The sequence below is a fragment of the Actinia tenebrosa genome, unplaced genomic scaffold (assembly GCF_029948245.1).
Source record: "Actinia tenebrosa isolate PJP-AT-01 unplaced genomic scaffold, QUT_ActTen_1.0 PGA_scaffold6__47_contigs__length_16458017, whole genome shotgun sequence".
NCBI classification, from domain to species: Eukaryota; Metazoa; Cnidaria; class Anthozoa; order Actiniaria; family Actiniidae; genus Actinia; species Actinia tenebrosa.
In genome coordinates, this window is record NW_028292583.1 from 4,143,846 (window position 1) to 4,165,482 (window position 21,637).

General features: G+C 34.5%; 1 protein-coding gene across 2 annotated transcripts; it reads right to left on the bottom strand.

Moving 5' to 3' along the window:
- Positions 1-355: 355 nt before the first annotated feature.
- Positions 356-16,059, bottom strand: LOC116290642 (paired box protein Pax-6). 2 transcript variants are annotated; one of them, XM_031697726.2, is made up of 5 exons: positions 15,964-16,059; positions 5,711-5,790; positions 2,319-3,017; positions 1,471-1,838; positions 356-1,093 (listed from the first exon to the last, which is right to left on the bottom strand). In XM_031697726.2, the coding sequence occupies exons 2-5, from the start codon at positions 5,721-5,723 to the stop codon at positions 803-805; spliced, it is 1,371 nt and encodes a 456-aa protein (XP_031553586.1). In that variant the 5' UTR covers positions 5,724-5,790; positions 15,964-16,059; the 3' UTR covers positions 356-802. The 2 variants fall into 2 exon arrangements, with proteins under 2 accessions (XP_031553586.1, XP_031553584.1); XM_031697724.2 differs by lacking the exon at positions 15,964-16,059 and adding an exon at positions 5,907-6,254.
- Between the last annotated feature and the right edge of the window lie 5,578 nt (positions 16,060-21,637).

The window sequence follows — 21,637 nt, forward strand, 5'->3', positions numbered from 1 at the left end:
TGTGTTCGACTTTATATACGCAGTCCAATTCGGTGTAATAATTCTCGTGATGGGAATCATTTGCGCACATGCCGAACCGCCATATCCTTGTTCGATCAAATAATTTTTATGTTCAACTTTATATGCGCAGTCAAATTCGGTGGAATAGTTCTCGTGATGGGAATCATTTGCGCACATGCCAAACCGCCATATCCTTGTTCGATCAAATAATTTTTATGTTCAACTTTATATATGCAGTCCAATTCGGTGGAATAGTTCTCGTGATGGGAATCATTTGCGCACAACCTTCATTCTATCTAAAGATTTATTCAAATTACTTTTAAAAACTTCAGAAAACGCATTTATAACATGACTCTTTATAAGATAAGAATTCTTTTATTTACATAAAGGCCTTAAATGTATTTTGGTAAAAGATGTTGATATTTTAGTTGATTCTTATGATACATTCTATGCACCATGTTATTTTTAATCAGGCAATCGTTTTATATTGTGGAGATACTTGTTCACACGGGTCACTCACCCTTTCGAATGCGGCCTTAATGTCAGGACTACGAGAAACGAGAAAATCCTTGAATTTTTCCGATATCTCTTCACATCGTAACTTTTGTGAAGTGTGGAGTATTGACAGTGAGAAGGGGAAGGGGTCACCAACCCATGAGAACCATTTAATGCCAATCTTTGGTACCAACATAAAGACTATATATTGTATATTCATAAATGATGGAGCAATAAATTCGAATGCGCGCAGCTTTTTACATGATTTTTCAATTACGTAACACGTCAATTTGCGTCAGTTAACCGGTTACCCGCGCGAACATGAACATTCTTGTGTACAATTCGAGCTGGTAGATTCTGATGTATGCATCATGGCGCTAGATGATGCTGATGATGCAATGTCTCTACGTGAAATCATGTCCAGAGAACTGATAGTCTGATCGTAATGAGAATTAAGTAGAGAACATTGTCTGTCTGCCATATCACACTCTCGACACATAGGGAAACAGCTGCCCACTAAGGAATGGTGGCCCATGTGAGGCATGTTGGCGATTTTCTGGTGTCGTCTCCACTTCGCTCTGCGGTTGGAAAACCACACCTAAAAAGCGAACGAAAAAAAAAAAAGATTAATATTCGATGTTCATGATTGTCACTTTAGTTCTAGCTGATTTCTGTTATTTAAGAATTCCTTCTTTGCAATCCTTAAATTAAATCGTATTTTTTAGGAAACTCTCAATTTGCTACCAATTTCTTACTTCCCAACCATTATCCTCTCTTCATTTACCTGTGCGTATTCTAGTCTGTTGCTCTGATTTGTTGGTTTTGTATTCATTTTAGATTTCTACCCAGCCTTTCATTTCTCATTTCCCATCTCTTAACCGTATCACATTTATGTCTCTAGTCAAACAACCCTTGCGGTGTGGCTTTATCCCATTTTTTTCCATTTCTCATTCCCATTCTATCTATTTCATTTACCTGTACTCTAGCCTCGGACATATCGATTTTATTGGCCAGGTCTTCCCGCGTTGCAACATCCGGGTAATGAGATTTTTCGAATTCCTTCTCAAGCATTTCCAGTTGATCAGGGCTGAATGTCGTTCTATTTCGTCGCAGTTTTCGTTTCTGATTGGCTTGAATATCGTCACTTTTGATTCGCTCGTCGTCACTGCTGACGTCATGAATGGAAACACTGTCACTTGTACTGGCAACGTCGACTTTGATATGATCTTCGTCGTCATGGTGATGGAAGTCGGTTACGTCTATTGTAAGGCGTTCTTCTGTTTGACTAATCACTGATGATGCTTTGTCATGGCGCTCCGTGCTCTCTTCAGCCGTTGTTTCTTCTAGAAATATAAAAGTAACAAGTTGGTATGAGTATAGAAACTTAACGACATTTTTAATAAACATGTTGAGGTGTCTTAAGCCATCTTCAGTAAGAAATAGTGAGGGTATTCACATCTGGTATCAGTAACAAAATAAAACAATAGATAAATAAAAACATGTTTTTACCGAAGCAAATTTAACGAACGTGTAACAGCTAGGAGTCAATTAACGTATCACTTTTCCATCGTAAACATCAAAATAAGTGGTCAAAATGTTATAGTAAAATCAGTACTAACAGGAAATAATGGAAAAACTATAAATATTATTCTAGTATTATCATAGTAATGCAGTATTGAGAACACTGTTTGGTTTGGTAGTTTTAATGCATCGTGGTGTACCATCGCACACCACGACTTTCATTATCAACTCATGTTTAAAATTAAGCTAGTTGATATGGCCTGGTGTAAAGACTACGACACTAAAAAACTGTCATTTCATACCCTTTGATTGTGTCACTTTATGATCATCTACTCCTACTCTAGTGCTTCCATAGTCTGAGGACTTTGACATGATTTCATCAGAATAAGCATCAGCAAGTATTTTCCTCTCTAGTTCCGCCTGCTGCACGAGTCTTTCCTCATCTTCAGAAGCTGAGTGATGATACGTAGGATAGCTCCACTGGATTTGGGAATCAGACATGGGTGTCCATGGATGCAGGCCATACAAGCTTGCAAGATGTTGACGCTCCCTTTCCAGCATGGCGAACTGTGCAGCTCTTTCTGCTGCTTTGTTCCTGAGTATCCGATTGATTGAACTGACACTAGGGGTATTTTCACGATCACAGATACCCTCCTCGACCAGACGATCCCTGATTTCCCAAGCGAAGATGGTAGGATTTTGTTGCTTGTATTGTAAGATTTTCGACACAACTGGAGGCGTTGCCACCTTGGGTTTGCTGCCTCCGATGGAACCAGGTCGAATGGAACCAGTTTCATAATATCTGCCAAGAATCTTGCTAACGCAACCATGGGACACAAGCAGTCGGCGAGAGATCTCACACGGACGAACACCGTACGTTGCCAACTGGATGATGCGGTGACGAATGTAATCAGGAAGAGGTCGACCATTAACGAATGCTCCACCGAGCTGGTTCATGCCACCATGGTTCTGGAATTGTAAATGAAATGGACCTGCAGGAACTAAATAAAGAGAAAGAAAAGAAAAAATGCGGTTAGAATATATGAAATAATACCTCAAATAATTGACTCAGTAATTTCTGTATTATTTGTTTCCAGTAAAGAAGAACGACTTCATATCATTCTTTATTCTGTGACACTGACAAACTCCTTTTCTCTAGACACGATCATGCGGTCTCATATGAATCATTTAGTGAGTAAGACTTCACAAGGACGAAAAAACGACAAAAATTAACCCTTCCCTCTATCAAAACAACATATTAAAAATCTAAAAACACTAAGTCTTTAGTAATAAAACCCGCCTGTCACCAAAGATAGTGATCCTAAAAATAAAAATTTCTCAAGGATAAAAAATATTTTTTACGATAAATGTTGGTGCCGAATTTTGTCAAATAATTTTCCTGTTGTGTTAAATTTTATTGGGGAATTACTGTAAGAATTTTATTGTCTGAACATACGGTGTCGCACTTGTGATTTGATCACTTAACTGAGCTAATATTAAGAATATTCTCATAATGATATTGTTTTGATAGTGTTAATGAGGTTGTATTTTGTTGACTACGAAGTCAGAATGCTTAATTTTGATCTGAAGATAAATTTTTTTATCTTTTTGAAGTTTCTTTATTGAGTCTTGTGACTCTATCAATCGAGTCAAATGGCTTAAAGGGGAAACGCTTTTTGTGTGTGTTGAATATAAAGTTTGAAGTCTTATGTTCATTAGAAAACTTACTCTTCAAATGACCGAATTGTAAAGGCGGGTTGAAAAAGAGCTACACAAGACAATGGTTTCTTTGTGGAATGTTTCTTGTCTGTCGGCGTAAAGTGCATGGTTACTAGGCAACTCGAAATCATGCGGACAATTGTAATCCGTGCACTAGGGCGTGTGGTTTGTGTGTTACTGCGAATCTTTTAACAATAATGAGCCCCTCAACCAGTCCAAACTTGAATGGCCAATCTATACTAATCCTTGTTTTCATTTTGGTTCAAAATGATCTAGTAGTTGAGTTTAGAGGTTTTTTTCATTCTTGAGGGTTTAGGTTGAGAAAGGATAATGACCCAGAAGTGTATATATGAACACATTGACCCGATGTGTAAAGTGAGTGTAAAAAAGAGACATGCATCATTTTGGTTGAGTTGATTAGGATTCTCTTTAGAGGCTAATTACCAAGCCTTTTAAGAACAAAACACTATTAAAAACTCAATTTTTTATCGCCTTGAATCCAATTGATGTAAATCAAGCTCCTTTGGCTTGCGTAAGTTTTGCCTTAATTACTAATACAAATCTAACAAACTCTGTAAAAAAAAACAAAAAACACAAGGACCTAGCTGAATGAACAAAAAAATATACACATAGTTTGCCTCAATTCTAATTTTAAATACGAAATCATAATTTACTTAATATCATTCATTTTAAGATAATCGTCTGGATAACTGTAATTAAGCCATTCAGAAGAGTTGATTCTAGCTGTCTTGCGTTTTTGTCTTCGTTGTGAAATTTCGAAACGAACTTGATCGTCGGGGAATAGTTTTGGTCGAATGCAATGGAAATGTAATCAAATGTGTTTCATTTTAAATGATACTTTTAACCATTTTTTAAGAACTAGTCTGTCACTTTTTTGTTTTTGTTTTTGATTCATTTATTTATATGGCCTTGTTATCTATACCACTAATTAATGTCATTTTTACTAAGTTTATCAGGATTGATTCGAGAAAGCCAAACATAACTGGGGTTGGTCTGCTGTGTTCTTTTAAACGCAGATATTCGAGTGTTTTTTTCGCTTTGCCTTGTTTACCAGAAGTAAGACTAGAAGAACAGCGTAAGAAAACGTCAGGCAGTAGTGTCGAGTAAAAACAAAATTTTTGATGTTTTTTTCGCAAGATTTACTTTAAAGGTTCGTAGAAACTGGCCGACATGCTACCATGTTTGATAGACAAATTTCTATTTTTTCGAATTGTATTTTCTTCTGATCCAAGCCACTAGCTATACTTCACAAATACACTAAGGAATAAGCTGAATTGATTTTTTTTTTCTGGTTGCATGTTTTTCTGCGAAAATCAATGTCGTCTACACTTAGTTGACAATGAAGAAACGTCTTTTCAAATGACCAGCCCAAAAAAGATGACTAAGTAAATCAAATCCTCAGCAACAAATTGAATATCTACCCAACACCAAAAGACTAGCAGTTAAACAACGTATCTAAACTGCCCTAAAGGCTATTTACACCCTTTTAATTGGTGAAACATCGATACAACATTTAGATAAGAGAAGATGATACAACAGTTGAAATGACTGCTGTCTAGAAGAAGAGGATGGCGATGACTCACGCTGTGAGAAACAAAACGTCGATATCTAAGACCCAACCGCAAGTTTCCAGCAACTTAGAAAACTCCGAATTGAAAAGCAATTGTTTCAGTACATCTTTGCAATGATAAAATCTAGTTATGCAACGAAGTAGAACCTAAGTTTGCTGCAGAGATTCGAGATTCTATATTTAACGAATAACAAACATAGCAAATCCTCATTTCTGGATGTTTTCTTTATCATACTCATGGGTGTGATACTGACGCGTTTTGATATAAGACTGCTTTGCAGGCAGAGGTAAACTCTGCATTTGCTTATAAAAAAGTACGAGTTCAAAATGCGAGCTAAAATATTTAAAATATAGTTAAAGTAGAGTGAGGTAATGGTGACCTACATTGGTGTGTCATGTTGGGAGTGTCTACCAAGAATAGCTCTTCCAAATGTGTCCGTAGAAAATATATTCTTGAATTTTCCCTGAAAAAAAGAAAGAAAGAAAGAAAAAAATCAGAAAACAGGTTGCGATTGAGCATATTCAAAAACGGGTTAAGAGAATTGATAAGTTTATAATAAGGATCTGCACAAAATCTAACCTTAGTATTAAAGCGATTTAAAGGTTTGACTGAGGTCTTGCTTGTGCCAAAGCCACTCTTATTTGACTGGCTCTGTGCGCTTGATCACCCAGAATTTATATTCAGCCTATGGTTATTGAAATCAAATCAAATCAGGAGTTGGTTATTTCGAGTGCAGCTGTGCACAAAACTTATTAATAGCTTAGATTGGCAAATCAAAGAGAGGACTTAGTGAGGTATACGGAGTAAGGGTGAATAAACCCAAGATTACAAAGTTCACAGCGCATTTCTTTGTGGAAATGTTCACATGGAATTTTAGCATGAATTTACCAGCTGTTGTTTATCGTTAATAGAATGATAAATAGTACAACAGATGGTAGCTAAATGTGTTTGGTACACGTGAGATAAGCGAGTTAGTGTGCCTTAATCTAATTGATATTCTGAAAACACCCATCTCTAGACACCCCTTCTCTTGGTACCTTCAAACCACTTGTGCACAAAGCAATCATAAACGTGGGTTTTTAGATTCTCTAAGGCTGCTATGAATATGCACAAAAGTAGACAGAGCCCGTCTTAAGCCTGTCTTGATTTTTTACCTATTAGGCTTGCGCTTCGATTGATTTTGGGGCTTCTTAGGCTTGTCCAGAAAGGGCCTTTTGTGTTTTGATTTTTACCATGCAGTTGACGTCGTTTTATAGCGTCTCCCGTTGTTGTTCTACTCTTTTTTCGCTTGTGAAAATTCGAAGTCAACGCGGCATGTTGATGGCTAGTGCAAGTAGAACAGCTCTGTGATAGGTATACGGGTAGGGTATTGACCATATAATCCGTACGCTTTTATTGGAATTTTCTGAATACTAGAGGCAACAAAATGAACACCAGCCCAAAATTCCCACAAAATCTGCTCAACACCTTCTCATGATCTACGCTCCTAAAAACTAAACGCTAAAATAGTGTGCTAGTGTAAATCAAGTAATTCATTAATTTCTGTAAAAAAATCCTTGAAGTTTGAAGTCCGCGCAACAACGCAAGTTGATTACCATGACATAGCAAAGTGTTCAATTATCACATCTTGATTGTCTTTATTAATTACTTCATTCGCAAGATGTCTTCTAATGACCTAAAATGAAAAAGAACTCTCCAAGTTTCTACCACGATTAGTGGAATATTAAGACTCGTTTGACTCCAAGGAAGGACCAGAAGACATGAGTGTATATATATTTTATTCCTATTGGGTCATTAGTGGCTTAAACACCTCTCATAAATTATACAGACCCCCTATTGATCGAGATAGCAATCTACTTAACAGAATACCCGCTTGTAGCCTTTTCAAGAAAAGCAGGAAATTTTCTTTTCACAACAAATGCTACAAGTTAAGAATAGATAGTTATCCTTTTTTAGGCACTTTAGATGTGGGATCTAGAAATATCAAGAGGCGGGTTGGTCATTGACAAAAAAGAAGATAAATGAATGATGCAATAGCTTTAAATCCTGATCAGTTAAACTGGAATAGAATCGCTGATGTACAGATTGGTTTCATTGTAGTTGATTTGTTTACTGTAGGTGCTTATGAAACGAGAATGTAAAATTGCTTCAATTTTGAGTGTGTGGATGGAAACTTTTTGTTTGACTCAAAACTGACTCTAATTAACCAAGCGATAGATACAGAAAACCAACTAATGACTTTCTATTTATTTATTTATCTTGAAACAATCTAATGGCCTTGAGGAGTGCCTAGTTTTGCGGCCACCGCTGTTTCTCCTGTCTTAATTGGTTTTTGGTCTCGTAAATCATGACCTTGCAAATAGATCAAGCTTTGATTGCTCAAAACTCGTTAACACAAATCATGCTGCAATCTTACTTTACCGGAAATTACACAGCAATGGCCCTGCGGATGATTAGTATGTTGATAAACTGATCTACTTCAAACTGGACGTGTGTCATCGGGGTATAGCGATTCTAGCTACATCCTATGACGCAGGAGAAATATTAAACAACTGAATGCCGACGTTAATACCAACATTAACTGATGACTACTTCAATTTTTATCCTTTTTTATTTTAAAATGTAATTTGTTTTTTCGCCTGTGTGGCGTGAGATCAATTACAAGCATCAATTAACGCGGAAATAGAGTCGTTTTTTCCTGACTCTTTGTAAGACAGCCAGTTATTTATTCATCTTTTTTTCTAGATTTAGATTCACTGAGATTATAGTTGAGTTTACTTGAGTTCGATTAACTTGTTTAGAATAGAAGGCTTTGTTTTGTGAAATCGTGTTGGAAATCCCCAGAGACCTCAAGGACTTCGTATCATCTACTTGAATAGGTGCTTGAAGCTGCTACCGAGTTGTCATTTTCGAACAAAAGTGAACGATGATCATGTGCGCATGTGCACACAGCTCAAGGCTCCAGCAGCGCCTAATAGACCGATATTATTATACTGTCTTAGTTAGTGCTAATGACTACATCGAAAGTGGTCCAAAAAGACAAATGTGTGATAAATAAACATCATTTGCGACCATTTTTCTTGCTGAATTAACCTCTTAAAAATAGTAACTGTTGAATAGTACACAGTTCCAATATCAAACTATTCATAACCAGACAACACATGAATAATTTGATAAGATTACCAAAAGATATTGTCTTGTGTGGCTTCACCGCGAGAGCAAATGGGCCAGGATTTTCTAATTCTTGAAAATATTTAGCGAAAAGCGCAGTTAAGCTCACAGAATTAGAAGATATGCTTAATACAAGTGAAATTGAATCTAGCCGCGAGCAGAGCAACGATAAGCATGATCAGTTTGACTTAATTTTCAGAGTATATCCTCTCTTAATTCAACATGAAGACCAGCCAAATTGTTCGACGTTTAAACGAGTTTTCGACATATTTGAGTTATCTTATACGTTCCCTTGTGAAATAGGTGTCTTTGTTGATTCATTGGTGGAAATCTGTCACATCCTTGGCGTTGTAATACGGAAATAGTCTGTTTTAATTAACTTGATCCTCTCCGAGTTTTTATAAGTTAGGAAGCTCTCCCGATACATTGAAAGGCGTTTTAAAAAAGCAATTTAGACTTAATACAACGGCTATTTCCGGCTATTGAGAAAAAGGAAAATATCTGTTTTGTTATTAAATTGCTTTAGTCCTTAGGCTTGCCGACCCTTGTAACTCGGCAATGAAAAAAAATCCTCTTCAAAACGATTTTACGAAAAAATAATTGATCTTTCTCTACAGCCTGTAAACAAAGTATCCAATATTTTTTCGTACTAAACTAATAATTTGCAAAGTCAGAACAATAGGATTTAAAATATAGATTAAACATGAAACTTTCTTCAAATATAGTTGAAAACAGTTATTATTGAATTTATTTTTTCCTTTGGGTAATTAACGTCCTTTAATAACCCATCAACACCCTGTCAATAGCAGTCGGAAAATGAGTTTTAGGATAATTCATTTGCCTCGCATTTATTGTTTGTCTTTGAATTGTAATTTACGATGAGAACTTTAAAATAAGTATTGTTTAATGAAGTAAAATTAAAGGCGAATTCGACGTAGCCACAACTGAAGCAAATTTAAGAATTTTCTTCTCTGATCAACACGATTTTTTTTCACACAATACTTAATAATTTCGCTCGACTTTTTTTTCAGTTGTAAACGTCATCTTAAGGAATATTGAATTAAAGTCATTAAGTTAAGATGAAATGAGCTAAATTAAATAGATAGAAGGATATTTATACTGAATCCCCAGTAACAGGTGATATTTTATAGAAAATGGATTTTATGAGTACAGGTTAGCTACATCAAGTCTAACCAAAATCTGAATATGATTTTGATACTTCTTAAGAAATTATTTCAAACATTCAGTTCTTTGTAAGCCAAACAAAGGAAACTTGACATATTGAGGCGTCTGTTTGTATGTTTTTTGAATATAGTGAAGCATTAAAAATGATAGGATTGTATAAAGTATATTGAACGAGTTTTCTTTCCCAAAGAACCCTGGAAAATCCCACTGCAAGGACAACTATCTATTATTAATCCTAAATCAATTCCAAGATCTTTTTTTTCGCTTTTCTTTGCGACGTAAATTTTCTTGAAACTCAGACAAATTAGTAAGTTTTTTGTTCATCACGTTTTGATATTGTTTTTAAAACTGCTCAAAAGAACAACAGTCTTTGCCCTCGGCTTATTTGTTCTATTCATTACCTTTTTGTCTTTTTTCTTTTCAACATATATAACGTGAAGCAGACAAAATTTCACCTAATACCACCATGATATTTTGAATTTTTAATATTTACATTTAAAAAATTAAGCATCATAATTTTTCTCGCTAGGTTTAGAATGTTGAATTTATTTCTTCTCACCAAGAATGATTCTTTTATTACTGATATGAATAAAGGTGTAAATAGATTCAAGCGCAGGTTTGCAACAACTGAGTTTTGATATTTTGGGGGAAGGTTACTTTTTTAAGGACCGACTTCCTTTGATACTGTTTTACTAAATCGAATGGATCCGGACTCCACTGTGACTTTTTGTTATTAAAGAGACAAAAACCTTGATATATACGATCTCTTACACTAGACTTCAAAGAAAGAATTTTCATTGTTTGAGAAATAGAAAATTCAGAACGTAGCGGGAACAAAAAGAAATGAAAGTCCGCAAAACAACACCTCTGCAGGTCGATGAGTGTGATTGTAGTGCTTTAGGGATGATATTGTATTTACACCTGGAGTCAGTCTTGGTTGTTATTCACCACTGAGTTTGCTGGGGATTTTAGGAAGACAAGGAAGAAGACGAAGAAGTATAGTAGTCGAAAAAGTAGAACAAGCTAAGATGGAAAAGAAGAAGGAGAAGAAGGAGAAGAAGAAGAAGAAGAAGAAGAAGAAGAAGAAGAAGAAGAAGAAGAAGAAGAAGAAGAAGAAGAAGAAGAAGAAGAAGAAGAAGAAGAAGAAGAAGAAGAAGAAGAATACAAGAAGAAGAACAAGAAGAAAAAGAAGAAGAAGAAAAAGAAGAAGAAGAAGAAGAAGAAGGACAACAGAAGAAGAACAACAAGAAGAACAAGAAGAAGAATTAAGGAGGAGGAGGAGGAGGACGAAGAAGATCGAACTAGAAAAAATACTTCAAATTAACTTGCATTCCCTTTTCAGTAACCTTTACACATTTACATCCCAGCTTTGTGCCTCAAATTTTATTAAGTTCCAATGACAGTTTCGAAATAACTTTTAAAAGTAAAATTAGCTATTGCAAAAACGAATAAACAGGCCGCAGTTTCTTCGAAACACACTGAGACCTTTTTCGGTTATATTTTAAATATTATTTATCAGATTTTAGTTTTTGTACATTCAGTTTTATTTGTTTAAAAGTTAGACTATCGAAATAAAACCTAAAATGAAGTATAGCGCCGATTTAATCAGTCAATAGAACTTCGAAAACCAGGAATTTTTTTGTAAATAGTTGATATTTAAGAATGTACATTCTCATTTCAAAGTTTCAAGGTTCGATTCCCGTGTCATAGTCAGTTTGCTTGTAAGGGTTGAAGTATATTCACGCGCGACAACGTTTTTGTCGATCGCATATCTTTGTTTGAATTGTACTGATTGATATAGTAGAAAAGAAAACCAATACATTTGGCATTTAAGAAATTGTGATTGAAGAATTCGTTTTAGTTGATCGTTAGTAATATAATGAAAAGATTCAAATCTTAATATTTTCTTAAGCTAAAAAGAGAGTTGATAATTTTACCAACTTGTTGTGAATCAGAATATGATGGCGATTTATCAGCGAAATTCCACAAAGTTTTGTCGGCCTTACAGCTTAAAACGTCCGTCCAAACTCAGTTATCAACCTCCAAGAAGCGCAAGATAGCCCAAAGAATCTAAAGAGAGTTTATCTTTTGATTCCAAAGATAAGCCTCAATGAGAGAAGCCTTTGAAGATAGCATCGATCGAGGTCCTTCCTCATATAAAGCGCTTCCTCAAGCTTATGTAAACAAAATTGAAGATTTAAGTTAGAGGGTCCCCCTCCAAGCAGGTGTTGAGTTCACAAGGTATGAGACGGCAAAAAATGAACTGGTCTGTAACTACATTGAAGTTCATAGTCTTCTTGAAACAAAATATCTCGTACCTTATTCACTCAATGAAAACAATTCCACCTAGACCGATTGAAAATAATGTCTCTAGTAGTGAAACTTAGCTGAAGATCTAGAATTCCTGTTTAGACGTCAGCTAGTTGATAAACAATGAAATTTGGAAACAATTTCATTTACTTTTCGATCCTATCGTATCTTTTTAAATTTTTAATTCTCACACCTTTTTCAGTCGTCTACAGGAACAGCTTTTTAAATCTGACGCTGCTAATTGCTCATTTTCAGTCTAATTTATATCATTATTAACATTACAATTGCAATTTTCGATAGTTCTAGATTTTACAAAAAACCTCGATTCTCAGCTAGTGGGGATAATACTGCGTTAAGAAACAGCAATTCAGAGAAGCAACTTAGAATGTACTGTTATGATAAACACTACTTTTTTAATATAAACAGTTTACTCGATACTGAAATGGTCGGCTAAATTAAACTGAAGATAGTGGTTTTTTTGTATCCTTTTTCAGTTTTTTGGCATTAACTGCGTTTCAAAAATTTCAACAACGAAATCTTGTCAGTATAAAGGGCAATAAAGAAGAAAAGAAAGAGTTGTGAAGGAAGTAAATGGTGGCCGCTTTGTGAGGAGAGTCAAGAAATGTCGTGGTTGTTTTATACCCTCGGGATATAGAGAAGCTTTACGACTCCTAAAGTAAGTATTCTTAACAATAAGATCAATTTAGAAGCCCACTAAAGTGAAGGCTTTCTTCGCCCTTCTTATACCAAGAGACCTCAATTAAATATTCTTTGTTCGTTTATCTAGGATCAGTTTCTCGAGATAAGGAGACTGGAAGGATTTTAGTGAAACGTGGCTACGAAAGGCACCTGATGAATCAAGTATTGACTTGCTCTCTCCTTGTCGGCTTGATTCAGGACTTGCAATTGCTTCATTATGCGAACTGCCAAACGTATCTCAAAGGCTCGCCCGAAAGATTTAAGTCAAATCGAAAATTTCCTTAAAGATGATAAATAATTGAATATAGTTGTCGAGCATTTCTCGAGCGATATCACGAAGACGAAATCTAGCCTAAATCTCATACAGTGTGGCGTAGTTTAAGATTGAAATCACAACTGTTCAATATATATCGAAGTTGTTTTAGTGATGTTATCACTTAGCAAGTTTCTCTACATGAAGTCTAAGATCATAATCTTACGGACTAAAAGGCCTCATCAAGGGTCGTAATTGAAATTGAAATTGTAATGACGGAGCTTCCTGACGGTGTTACAAATGAAGATAAGATCGAATAAGTTCGAATTTGAGGGACAAATAAATTGTACTAGAATGTATAAAAACTTCGGTGTCCTTCATTATTGTTATTTCGTTTTAGATATTATTTTTAATCCATTTAAAGTTATTTTTATTCAATTCAAAATACTATCATTTAATTCTATTTATAAATTTAATGAAATGGTATTAGATCGGTCGCTTCGCGACCCGGGCTCGAATCCCGGACTCGCTGTCATATGTGAGTAGAGTTGCTTGTTGGTTCGCTCTCCTTCGCTTCGAGGATTTTCCTCAAAACTAAACTTCTAAATTCCATTTAGGTCATGGAATGAGGGAGAAAGTTTTGTTGGCTATTTAGTGCTACCCTCGTAAAAAAAAAAGATTTTTCTATTCGTTGATTTTTGAGATGTAAATGTATTTATTATTTAGAAAATCCCGCAATCGGCCATTAATATATTCATTAAATTGGGGAAATAGCAGCTCCAAAGACAACGAAATCGAACTGAGCATTATTAAAATATTTATATAAAGGAATTAGATAAAATCCGTCCGTCGTTTTACTTTAGTGCAAAAAAGAATTAGCCAATTTCAACAAAATTTGTTGGATTACAAAAACGTTTCGTTGGCAGTTTTCGTACTGATATTTGTGTGTTTTAGAATTTTACCTATCTTTTACTTTTTTGTCTTTTTGTGTTATTAATGTTTGTATATAAGGTTTCTATCTCTGTGTAAATTATCGAGTTAAAGTGAGTCATGTTTGTCTTTGTAGACTACGCAATTATTGGGGTATCCTTCGCTTCGGTCAAATTAATGCTAACCACAACGTGGAAAAAGCCCGCCAAAAATTACCATAAAAAAGTGCATTGCCTTTATTTGAGTATATATTATCACGCTCTTACTTAAACGGCTATTGATATTCTGTCTATGTACTTCAAAAGTAATGTTTTTTACACATCAAATCTTTTGTTCAGTTTTACCCGCACGTTGTTAAACAAAGGTTCGCCGTTTTAAATTCAAAAGATTGACTCTAGTCAGATGGTGATTAGAGCTTGAAGATTGGATATCCCCATTGAAGCCTTTTGAAACCTGTTAGGACATATCTATCGTACAGAACTTCGCTTCCATTCATCAGGATGATTAACAATAAGAACACAGGTGACAAAGTACTCAAAACTCACACGGTTAGGCTCTCTTAATGCCACAAAGTCTTTCCGGAAAAATGACCTTCTATTTTTCATAAGCTTCGAAAAATTCAACTTTCCTAAATCAATCGAGGGAAAAAAAGTTTTAAGGTTTACCAATAATTTTAAAGGACATCGCATCATGTTATCGAAAAAGACTGTTATTTGGTCTTATATTTAATAATCTCTTTTCCTATTACCTCCTTGTTCACGGTTATTAGCTGATCTTATACTGAAGTCTATTTTCTTTCTTCCCACTCTTTCTAGTTCTCTTTTAAACTCTTCAATACATTAGTGAGCGATCAAATATCGAAAACATTTGACTGTAGTCTTTGTTGAAGATTTTAGAGCTGCTTCAACATCTTGGGCTCAACCGATGCTTTAAATTTGATACATTGATGATCTTTATAAATGGCACTTTTTCGGCGTTAAAACTTAAAGAAATATATCTATGAATTGTTCGTATTTTTTCATGCAGCTATTTCTGTTCTATTTTCTTGATTGTTTTTCATTATTTTCGGTTGTTTAACTTTTTTCGTAAGTGGTTGAAGAATCCAAGCTCTGTTAATTCAACTCGTAATTTACAATTCTTAATGAGTATTATCAAAGTATCTTTCACTAGTGCGATTGTGTTAGTAATTTAAGATCATATTTCATCTTTAAACGACCACAGACTGTTTTAAATGACATTTTATTGTAATCAAGAAAAACGAGTATTGGCACTTATCGATTGTATGTATTTTGAGTAAGAAAACCGCGTCATTGAATTAACTAAACTTGGCAAATTATTGATCATTATACTGTATACCCTTGTCAAAACAATGTGTTGCAAGCAATAAATTTTCTTGATAGTGTCTTTTTTTCTTTTCTCTCTCTTTCTCTCTCTCTCTCTCTCTCTCTCTCTCTCTCTCTCTCTGTTTGTCACTTTCTCTTTCTCTTTCTTCTTTTTTCCCCTTTTTTCTTGTTATTCATTTTTCTTCTTTCTACCAAAATAAAAAATAAGACCAATATGTATATGTTGCATGGACTTTAACAAAAAAATACTTTGGCGAGTTTGGAAGATTTATAACAACCGTCATGTGAAAGAGTAGAATATGTACTCTTCAAGTACGCGGGATTGACTATTATTGATAAGTTACAGTTTACCTTGCTATATATATTTCTCTTTTACTGTATGTTTGCTACACTGATAACGATAATAATAATTTTAAATAGTTGCTGGGAATCTTAATAGTTAAAAAAAATTTTATGTTATCATCAGCGAAAACATATATCAGAAAAGAAAAATCTTTACTAATAAATGCTCCAAGCTTTTGGATGATCGTCCATCATCAGGAGGATTGACGGAAGAAAAACTATATGTTAAACAATGATAACGATTGTCCGAACGCTTGGAACATTTATTATAGTAAAAACTTTTCTTTTCGGAATTTTAAAGAGTGATAACATAAGTCCTAAGTTAGCTAAGTTGGTTTTTGCGGCAATTGTCCACGTATTAAAAAAAATATATGAATAGCAATTCTTTAAACTTTGCACTTACTTTTCGTCGCTATTTGACTTAATTTTTGCAAAATGTTCCGGACTAGTAGAGATAGAAGCAGTTGACTTTCAGTTGTTGTAGATGTAATACAAAGTGAACCACACAACTGACTCAGTGATTAAACTTTTTGTGACCATCTATTTATAAGAAATCGTTTCAATATTTTTCAATTCGAAGCATATTAACATATATATACATATATAGATATTTTGCCTTTTGAAAGCAACTATCAGTTATAAAATGGATAGTTTATTTGTCTTTGAACAATGTGCGAATCTTGCTCTAGGGAGATTTGGCGCATTTTCTGATCATTAGTCATAGATTATTTATTAGGTTTTAGCAGCACTTTAGTATTTAATTCTATTTCCCTGTTTGAAAAGAGGTACCATTTCCAAAACTAGATTTATTTTATACCTTCCAAAACTAGAAGGATAACTAAATTTAAAGTTTCTAAACACCAATAACTATGCTGCTTAGCGAATAAAAATTCCAGTGAAATTTTAAATTTTGGTTCGAGACATTCTACTGAAAAGTTGAATAACTCTTTGAATTCCAATTGATATTGTTGACGTCAAATAAAAACAATTAAAGAGGATAGATCACGTTTGTTGAAGAAAGCAACATGTAGATAAAGCAGTGTTCAATTGTTCATAGCAAAAAACCTTAAAATTTACTGAAGGACTCAATATGTTTACTAACTTATTCCAGTTTGGATTTTAAATATAGGGTAATCCAAAAACTAAGTTTGCAGTAAATATTATCTTTATTCGAGTTATTTCATTTTTTTTCTTTCTTTTTTTTTACAACAATGACAATGCTAGGCTAAAATGATCTTTCTTTGTTTCTTTCTTTTTTTCCTTTCTTTCTTTCCTTTTATCCTTCCTTCTTTTTCTCTATTTCTTTCTACTCGCTTCTAAAGCGCTGCTTTAATACTGAGGATATTAGGATAATGTTACGTGTTTTCATTAATATTTTCAAACTAATATTTAATGTTTACAGAACTTTCATTTTCATTTTTTCTCAACCTTTTTAGATTCATAATCTTGCTTAAATGTTCAACATGGTGTGTGGTTTATCTGTCAATAGAATCGAGCGATCAAGCAGTCGACAGTTCTATAGCTGTCGAACATCAAAAGAGTAGTAAAATGATGCTCGAAAATTAATCCTCGTTCATACAAAGACTTAATTTAACTTTGGAAAATGTTTGATTCAAAAGATAGTTTTCCATGACGCATTGTGAATTAATTTCAATGATTCCGAGTCATTGCCTAGTAACAAGGAAGAACCGAAAAGAAGCTGTAGATATAAAGATTTTAAGAACAAAACTTATGCCCAAAATTTGTGCAGGAGTATGTCTGTCGGATAGCAAGCTTGAGAGCAAATATAAAGAACGACGAGACTAGGGCAAATCGTGCACCAACGGTGTTTGATAATTCTCCTATTTCTTAGCCAATGCCGAAAGCAGATAGCATAGAAAATATATGATAAATTTATGTTTAAGTTGTGAATAGTTATAAATGACAAAAATAGACTTTATTGGACAGTTTGATTTTGAAGGGTTAATTTACTGTTTACGTTTTTTCGGTGTTATAGCTGTATGTTTTGATAGCTTTCTTCTACCAACCTTAAGGTCATTCTAACTTACAATACCCCAGAAATCACGCCACTTTAGCAATCCCATTCAAACCTGAGACAATTAAGAGTGTTTTGATACACGCCTCTTAGAATAAGTTCTGTCTATTTCGTCGATTCGACCTAGCAACCCAACGTGACGTATCACCGAAACAATCGACAACGCAAATGAACAATCATAAAGTGCTTTTTTGTAAGAATTTTATTCATGGCTTCGTGATCATTCAAGAAGGAGATGCCCCACATAGAAACTGTCCATAGTTAGAGTCAAATTAGACAAATTACATAATATAAACTAATTACGATTTTGAGACGACAATACCACGAAATATTGACTGCTATAGTTGAGAGAAAATAAATTCGGTATTGGGCGGAGTCGAGAAGCGACGGATATATATATTTTCTTCCAACGCCGTCTCAAAATCGTAATTAGTTTTGTATCGCGATTCTAAAGAATTTAACACACAAAAAAGAAAAGAAAATGACCGATTTTCTTTAATTAAGAGCGAAATTCTTCTTACGATCGCGCGCTACGGCGCAAGCAACAAGCGTAAAAATTTGACGCGCGCGCGCTCAAGCTTTCCTTTTCGTCGCGCGTTAGCCAATCAGAAACCTTAATTTTGAAACGACAATACCACAAAATATTGTGTCGTCTCAAAAATATGAGACTATTTAGTGAATCGCGATACGAGTATATATCTTATTAAGTTATAAGAAACTATAAGCAACTATAACCATAAATTATAAGTTTCCTTAAAACGAATAATCGCAAGGGAACTATATTAATTGTACGTGCACAGCACTTGCTCACTATATTTAATTTATTTCTCATGCAAGGAAGCTTTATTTTTAAAATGGTGTATGTCAGAGTCCGGGACGTGATGCAAATCAAGAGCATAGCGGTAAGAAATCGTCTTCACGGCATTACACTACTCTGAATAGCAATCATTCGTTTGTCGAGCTTTTCGTTCAATCGCGGTCTTGTTTTTCCTAAACTGACTCTAATCGTGTATCTTTTTGGGGGGCCGGGGAGGGAGGGGGGAGGGGGTGAGAAATAAGAAAAAGGAGTTCTAAGCCAGAATGAGAGTGGCTCTTCATCCACTGAAATTCAAATTGAAATTTAGAAGTTGATATTAGCGGAGGGAGGAAAACCGGAGAACTCGGAAAATCCGGAAAACCCTCGAAGCGCAGGAGAGAAATTAAACAGCAATATCAGCTCTACCGCACACATACATAAGACACCGGCGAGATTTGCATGAACGCGGGTTCCATTGATGAGAGGTATTGATGACGTGAGTATGCACGCGTGTTTCTCTTTCACATGATGGAATCACATATGTAGTTATATCTAATAATAATAGATACATATTTTTCTGGGGTAGGCCCGTCAGCAAAGCTGTTATCAAGGAGCGCCCTGGAAAATAAATAAATATATCTAGTTGTATATAAAATATATATCTAGTTATACGCGTCTTATTTCTGTTCATAAAAATAAAAACCTCTGGAATCATCAAACTGCATGCATGCCACTTTTTTTCTTCATTTCTTAAAGTGCACAGTGAACCCTTTGACAATACTTTCAGTACTGATTCTACATGAAGTAAATAGTTGAATGGTAAAATATTTCTTGATTTGAGTGATGCGTTTCTAAGTTATGAAGGTTTATACTTTCAATATGCTAATGAGCGTGACGTCTATTAAGGCTTAATTAAATATACAAAATCGAACTGGTTCATAGATACAGTATTTAAAAAGCATCATTATTTTACTCATGGTTTACATGAAAGCTATTTTAAATTTTTATTTTCAAAATGGCCAGCATTTAGTATTACTAGTTACAACGAAAACACTCAAATACCTTACCTGACGTCACCATCATTTACATATTGGAAGTATAAACCTTCATAACTTAGAGACGCATCACTTAAATCAAGAAATATTTTACCAATCAACTATTTACTTTATGCAGAACCAGTACTGAATGTATTGTCAAAGGGTTCATTTGCACTTTAATGGAGTACGAGAAATGGAAATGAAAGTTGGATCGTGTCGTGTCATGTCCGATTTGATTGGCTATAGTAAAAAAACATACATTTGGCTTTTGTGTCGTCAAACAAAAAGAGCATAACATAAATCCCCCTCAGGCTATTGCTGTAAGAACCATCATGTGAGACTGTCAATGCAGGGCTGTGGCCACAAATTTCTGATTGGTCTGGTTTTCGGGGGTTTTCAGTTTTTCTTATATTTTTTTATTATTTTTCTTATATTTTTTTCCCGAAAGTTGGTCCGGTTGAAACTGGACCAACCGTACCGGTGGCTACTGCCCTGCAATGTTTTGATATCGTGAATATCCTCTTAATTACTGATTTTGGAATAGGTGGTATGGGAGAATGCGAACAGACTGTGTTCCTGTAGTAATGCTTGCTACTGCATCCCTGGCGCCAAAAAATGTTACGGCTTTCTGCCTTCTTTAGTCTGGTTTCTAGCAAACAACTTAAAGAATGAAACTTCACCAAATACCTGTCAAACACTTTTACAAGCCAATACAACAAGAGACTGATATAATGATATTGATAGACAAATTAAGTAGAATGGCGCCGGTTCCCCTCTGAATGGGCGGCTATAATTAATAGCCCTCTTTGTGAAACGGTTTTTAGAAAAATTAATAGTTATACAATGATATATTTTCAAAAACACCGTTACTTGAATAGTCAGTTTATTACTTTCTAGTTTTAGTTTTCTGTCTTTTTTCGGTGCAGTTTGATACCCAGTAACATCCTCTAAGACTAGTATGCTGGCTAATTAATATTCTTTAGTTCAGGAGGAGTTACCCCAAAAGGGACACGTAGTAAAACTTGTGACAATAAGATTACTTACTAATTGATATTGACGTTTATATGCTAAGCTGATTATAATTGACATATTGAGTTCCTGGTTCCTGCAAGTACCTGCAATAATTAAATGGCACTTAAGTTTTGTCATCATAAACACGTGTTTTATAATATTAGATTAATAGCTATGTGAAGAATAGACGCTTTCAAAACCGTTATTATACGCGTGATAAAACATCACTTTCAAAACCAGTTAATCCGAATAACGGGATAGATTAGTGGTCAAACTGACAAAAAGCGTTTAACTAGTGTGGCCATATCATATGTTCAAATTTGAAAAGGATCAAACCTTCTGAAACTTGATTAGTATTGTTGTATTTGTGCTTGAAGCTCTTTCATGTTGCTTGCTCTTTCATGTGGGCGGAATTGTTATATATATGCATTTTATCGTTTTTCGGAACCTAAGTGATTTAAAAAAAATTGACGTACCCTCTTTACCTTGGGCGTAATTTCCCATTTTAAAACAGGTGTCATTCTCTTGAAAATATGATTCTTTGTTTGAGTTGCATCCATTCATGTGTCTTTTCATGCCCAGCCTCATTAAACGAAGAAATGATACTCTAGGGAATGACGCACACGTGGTTTGTAATGGGGAAAACATTACGCCCAAGGTAAAAAGGCCGTCTATTAGATACAGGATCAAAGTGATGATAAAGCAATTATTTTTTCAGTATTTTTTGTTCGTTTTTTTCTTTATTCAATATAATTTTATAGATGTCTTTTTGAAACACTTCTTCTAGACGTCCTCTTTAGCTTGGGCGTGATATTCCCATTACAGACCATATCCCATTCATGTGATGTATATCTTGCTCAACCGTTAAACAAAGAAATAATGCTATAAAATATAGATATATGTAGAAGATATATAGGAGATATATATAGAATTAATGAATCAAAGGAAAAAAAGAGAGAAAATGAAAGGAAAGTAGTGGAAAAACTAAAAAGAAAAATCAATTACATAACAAATGTTCTGAATTTTCTTTGTCTATTTTCCCCCATCAAAACACTCTTCTCGAATGACTATTTTACTCAACCAGAATCTTTTGAAAAAGGCAAATTTAAATGACACAAGACAAGTTTAGACAATTCTTTTTAGTCATTTCTGTAGGGTTTCCTCAGAACAATGGGCTAACCATTCCTTTAGGCTGGTT

Bases quoted from the DNA above. Each gene is read 5' to 3' on its own strand.
- LOC116290642 (XM_031697726.2), bottom strand. The intron at 1,839-2,318 runs GTATGAAATGAC...TTATATTTCTAG, and splicing joins TAAAGTGACACAATCAAAGG to AAGAAACAACGGCTGAAGAG. The intron at 1,094-1,470 runs GTAAATGAAATA...TTCGCTTTTTAG, and splicing joins TGTCCGAGGCTAGAGTACAG to GTGTGGTTTTCCAACCGCAG.